Source organism: Elaeis guineensis, chromosome 14 (assembly GCF_000442705.2).
Source record: "Elaeis guineensis isolate ETL-2024a chromosome 14, EG11, whole genome shotgun sequence".
NCBI lineage: Eukaryota > Viridiplantae > Streptophyta > Magnoliopsida > Arecales > Arecaceae > Elaeis > Elaeis guineensis.
In genome coordinates, this window is record NC_026006.2 from 69,030,203 (window position 1) to 69,035,811 (window position 5,609).

The following is a 5,609-nucleotide window of genomic DNA, read 5'->3' on the forward strand; positions in this document are numbered from 1 at the left end:
TCAGAAATAAGTTGCAATCTTGCCATTCCACGGCTATCATGCTCTACTTGTTACCGTTCCCACAAGCCCCCATGTTATTGCACTTAAATGGGTCCAATTTCATGGGCATACTTTCTGCATTTAGTTTGTGATACAAATATATTTTTCCAGGTTTCAATTAAAAAAATGCCTAAAATACAAGATAATACACATACAAGAGAGACCACTATTGCTCATTTCCATAATTCTTTTAGTTTTCTTGATAGTGCAATTACTATGGCTTGTCAATAATAAATACATAGAATTAAATTCTAAGATTTATAAATTCTTATAAATGTTCTACTTGGTTTTGTTAAGGTATGGTTATCCATGCCCCAATGTCTGGAGCACATTACACTTCTGTTTACCTATATCACAGTGATGCAGGTCCAATTATGTTGATGTCCTTATGTAGTCTAAGCTATTGTCAAGGAGAGATGGTCAATAGATCTCAAAGCTTGATTGGATCTCTGATATTCATACAGGATGAATAAAATAACAGTATTGCAACCGTGAGATCCCAAAGATTGATTGGACCTCAGATATTCAAAGAGAATAAACAAAATGACAGCATCAAATGACTTGTAACACAGATAACCATAAAGGACCAATGAGGATCTTTGGTGAAGCTGAGAGTGTTGGAGACTATGCAACAGGAGGCCTCAGCGCAAGATCCTGAGAAGTATCCAATGCTGCTGGTGGCATCCATTGCCACATGCACGTTGGCAGGTAGTTTGTATATGGGATGGTTTTGCTGCAAGCGGCAAAAGATGCTGCATGGAATGTTGCAGCAGCAGCAGCAGGGTGTGGGACGAAGGGTGATGCCAAACTAAAGCCTCTCAGCATTTGCTCCATCCGCTCCTTCTCAGCTTTAAGCCTCACTTTCTCATCCCTTAATTCCAATTTCTCTGCCTGCAAGTCACAGATCAACGGACCCAGAAGAATGAGCAAGATACTTCCTAGTGCCATGCTCGTGAAACAGACTTGATAAATTCAAATTTACAGAATGACGACCTAAACTGAAGTGTATTCTAAACTTTAAGGTGTCTTTATATCAAAAACTGTTATAAACTTGGAGGAGAGCTGGAGAAAATCACAGCCAGAGATAAGAAGAATGTAGGAGTCTTTATATCAATCTAATCTTGAAATCTCCTAATGAAAATAACAGAAAATCTATTCGTGGTAATCAATCTCAGGGGGAGTGGGAGTGACGGAAGGAACACAGATGCCTTTCTTTATTCTCCATCCAGTCAGCAAATGACTGGAGTAATTTTACAGTCCTTTGTTGCAGTCCCAGTTTTTTTAATGAAAAAACATGTTATTGAGGCAATAATGATGATTGTCGGTGGAGTTAATCTGGTTCTCTGCTAGGTATGTGATATATAACATTATCAAGGCACACAGGATTCATATGCATGAAGAGTACTATAAGATGACATTCACTGACGAGGTTACTTTGAATGCCCTACCCTTACCTAAGTTGACAAGCATGGTCAGCCACATAAGTCCATGCAAAATGATAGAAATACTCACAGATATTATATTTCTTAATTATTATAGAGTTGTAACTCAGAAATAGAAAACCTGACCCAGTCTGCACATTAGACAAAGTTAAAATACATATAAGTTAAGAATGATCTTTAAAATACATATAAGTTAAGAATGATATTTTACCTTGAGACTTTTTATGGCATCCTGAAGTGTTTCGTTTGACTCTTTAAGCTTCTCTGCTTCAAGATGTAATTGGTTCAGAAGATGAGTTGCATCACTTAAGATGGCGATTTTGTCAGCCTTTGGTGGCCTCCCAGGATCCAATATGGAACAAAGCTCTGTAAACCTGACAATGCAATGTTATCAATCAGCTATGAAATACACATACATCACCTATATTTTCAGAAGAAAATAGCCAAATTTTGACCCTATCTGCCCATCAATGCATTGGACACAACATATAGATGGAGACCATATGCTACATAGAACCTGCCTATCATTAAGTCTGTCCCTTCGCATTTTCTCACGGCCAGCCTTGGTCCCTGCCGCAGAACATGACTCCACACGGCCCCTGAGAAACAGTACAAAGTAATAAACGATTAAACACATCAAGCAAATGTATTTAATGTCGAAAAAGGATAATCATTAAAACATTTTTTTTTCTTTTTCACAGGCATGTTAAAAATCAAGTGGAAAGATAAACTTGCATTTATTCACAAGTGCATAACATGATCCACCCATTAGTCGCTAGAATCAAGAGCATGTGCAGGAGCAAGTATGGGTGTGGTTGTAGGAAGTGGATATTTTAGAAACACTAACCGACTCTTAGAAAATGGGTATAAGTTTGAGTTTCCCAGGAGTTTCCAATGCGAGTCAATTACCCCATGTGTAAGTTTCCTGCTACTAAGATCCACCCTTAAATTTATTAGGCATGCTGCTAAGAAAATAAAAACATTGACGGACACACCATATAATGATAAATATTCCCTAATGACTTTTTTTTGCTGAGCTCTACCATTTACATTACAGGCTTCATTATTGCTCTCTTCAAAGCAATAATTTTCTCAAGATAACCTTGTGCCACCTCTTGCATTTCTTCAAGTGCAACTAGCGACCCACCCTTCAAGTTTTTAGCTGCAACAATCGGCTCTGCTTCAATTTAAGTGTATAAACTAAAATTTCTAAAGATTCAAGCTCGGGTAGTTCCTGGTATTTTCCTGCTTGTTGATGTTAATCAATCTTTTCTCCTAATTGTGATGAACATTCTTCCTTGATCATACACCCTTCAGGGTAAATAATCTATGGGTGCATGCTATTAAGGGCCAAGACCTATCTTCCTTGAGATAGAACAGTGGACACTAGAGCTTCAAAGAATCAGTTTCAATAGCTTTCATTTCTTAGTTTTTATAACCTTTTTGTTGAAAATGCTATCAAAAAATGGCACTTCAAATGCACATCTTAATGGACTAACTTTTCTTTCTTGGGTCAAGATACATACCTCCACATTCTCAGGATTGTAGACAATCCACATGCATGTGTCTGCTTGCTTTTGCTAAAATCAGCTGTTGCTTATAATAGTCCAGTACCAAAAATGAGTCATCAAAGTTAAGCTAAACTAGAGGATGCAAGCTTCTAGAGTGGACAAATATAATGGCCAGGATTGAAGAGTATTGACTGTTTTTGTATCTACAGAGGGTATGATTTAGAAGAAGAAATTGCATTGCCAAACTTTAAAATTAGTGCTAGGATGACTTGAGAATTTCATTCGAAACGTTCTTGAGGATGATAGTATGTGTTGGAAAATAGATAAATGGCAGCCAATTTACACATAGTTCAGACAGAATGCAGCCAAAGAATAATGGTATCACAGGGTGAAAAAATGAATGCTCAAATCAACAGAAACAAGTCACAACCCATCTATTCTGGCAGAGCTTTGGATCTGGCTTCACTTGTTTAAATGCTGGCAACAACTTGATCCACATAATACATTAACGGTCAGATGAAGCAATGAAGAAAATGATGTTTATATTGTTATCTATGTTTAGAATTGTATAAAAGTTTACTTAATGGATATACATTCTATTCTTTTTTTGCCCAACATGGATGATGCTTATATTCTCATGTTCGAAAGTAGACTAGTTGGCAGAAAATATCAAACCATATCAAAATTTGACTGAATGAGTAGATGAAAACTTTTTGAGGCAGACATAGCATGGTCAGGAATATCTAAAACTGTCATTAATTATCATTAGTGCAAACTGCTACGAAATGACTTGAGAAATATCATTCTGTGCTATCTTGAACAGAGTGAAATGAACAGAAAAAGAAACATATTTTGGCCAATCAAAGCGTAAGGCAGAATGGATGCTATTAAGGGTAAGCGACATTTTCAAAGGTTAAGAGAGAGTATATACAAACAGAAACAAGCTCTATCTCATCTATGTTCGACAGATATATTTACTCAACTCTATCTTTTGTTCAACTGCAGGGAAGGCAAGCATGCCCATTACTCTCTAGTAGTCAGAAGAAGCTGGTTATATACCTCTTCCTCGAGCTTGAATTATCCAATGAGCTGTCCCTGTGCAAACCATCAAAACCAATGATGACTCTGTAGATCCAAAAGCAGAATGAATCGTCCACATCGAACATGCAGCAGTTTAGAAGCAAATTGAGACTCAGACAGCAAAACAATGATCTTTTGCGATTTGAAATCTAAATGCAAAGTGGGTCAATGTTTAGAACTGCAAAGTCATAAAAGAGTTTGTGATTATCTGGCATAGAGGTTAAGACTTGTTTCCATTCAGCTAAGACCAACAAACTGCCCTGCAACTAATTATTCCAAGTCAAAAAAAGAAATTTTTTGCAACAAATATGGTAATTGGAATTGATTAACCAGCATAGCAAGGATTTAACTGAGGTTGAAGCATAACATGCAGTTCAGACAATTACCTGTCAAACTTATCGATGCCGTTAGATTGACTTCTTGTTAATTGAAAGAAGTCAACATATATATCAAAAATACAAAAAAATCCTGTTGATTATTGGATAGACCTCATAAGATCAAGCAAAGTTAACAAAACAAGAAAATTAGAACGACAAAAGAGGAAAATCAAAACAATTAGAACAAAATCGGAGCAAAATGGAGCCTAAAAAGTATATTTTTTTCAGATAAAAAAGAAAGAAAAGTTGAGTCGACTGTGTTTGAGAACCGATTAATTAAACTAAGTTGACAAAAAACATGGAAGAGCACAAAAAAAAAAAAAAAAACGATGCTAGAATGTAAAACAAAAGGGCAGATAAATCCAACGCAAAATTACCTGGAAGCCGTCGGTTTTTCGACGATCTTGGGAGCCCAGATGAAATCGGAGGCCTGATTAAGTTCGTCGACGAGCCCGAATTCCAGAAGCCATCCCTCTTCCCGTCCGCCACCGGACGAGCCCATTCTTCCCCCAATCCCCTCCATCTCAAAACCAAACCGAAAGGAATTGAATAATTAATGGAATTCGACTGCAAGAGATGAAGGAAGAACGGAAAATAAAACCCAGACGTTCCAAGAGAACGAATTCAACACCAAACAAAGAGACAAAAGGGGGATCAATTGGAAGATCGCAATTTGATATCTTCGAGAGGGAAGATATTGAAAGAAAAAGAGGGGTGTGCCGAGAGCACACGCTATCTAAAAAAGAATAATCCCACGAGAGAGGGTGGGAACCAAGAAACACCACCCACCCTATTGCTAATTTTCTTGATTTAATAGTATTAATTAATTAATTACGTTCCTTCAAGAGAGTTGGAACCGAGAAACACCACCTGCCCCATGGCTAATTTTCTTGATTTAATATTCATTAGTTAATTACCATTCCTTCGAGCTGGTTCCCGTTCGTTCAATATTTTTTCCCCACTTAATCATGCCAAAGATTTTAAATTTTTTAACAACTTTTATTTTTATCACCAACTTACAATTCCTCGAAATTCAAATCATCTTTAAAATATTATAATCACCCTTCTAGCTATTAAAATTATATGATATGTAATAGAAGTTAATGCAGTATAGAACGACCGTTATGAAAAAGTTGTCTTGAACTCCTTATTTCCTCCCT

General features: G+C 36.7%; 1 protein-coding gene across 2 annotated transcripts; it reads right to left on the bottom strand.

Moving 5' to 3' along the window:
* Window positions 1-463: 463 nt before the first annotated feature.
* On the bottom strand, window positions 464-5,212 carry LOC105056884 (transcription factor ILR3). Of its 2 annotated transcripts, none has more exons than XM_010939236.4 (5): window positions 4,827-5,212; window positions 4,052-4,117; window positions 2,003-2,080; window positions 1,693-1,855; window positions 464-930 (listed from the first exon to the last, which is right to left on the bottom strand). In XM_010939236.4, the coding sequence occupies exons 1-5, from the start codon at window positions 4,970-4,972 to the stop codon at window positions 664-666; spliced, it is 720 nt and encodes a 239-aa protein (XP_010937538.2). In that variant the 5' UTR covers window positions 4,973-5,212; the 3' UTR covers window positions 464-663. The 2 variants fall into 2 exon arrangements, with proteins under 2 accessions (XP_010937538.2, XP_010937539.1); XM_010939237.4 differs by having other exon boundaries at window positions 4,052-4,087; window positions 4,827-5,209.
* Window positions 5,213-5,609: the final 397 nt, after the last annotated feature.

Coding starts and splice junctions, on each gene's coding strand:
- LOC105056884 (XM_010939236.4), bottom strand. CDS start 4,972: ATGGAGGGGATTGGGGGAAGAATGGGCTCGTCCGGTGGCGGACGGGAA. Junction 2,081..4,051: donor AATTCAAGCTCGAGGAAGAG/GTATATAACCAG, acceptor ACTGTTTCTCAG/GGGCCGTGTGGAGTCATGTT. Junction 1,856..2,002: donor AGGGACAGACTTAATGATAG/GCAGGTTCTATG, acceptor TTGCATTGTCAG/GTTTACAGAGCTTTGTTCCA.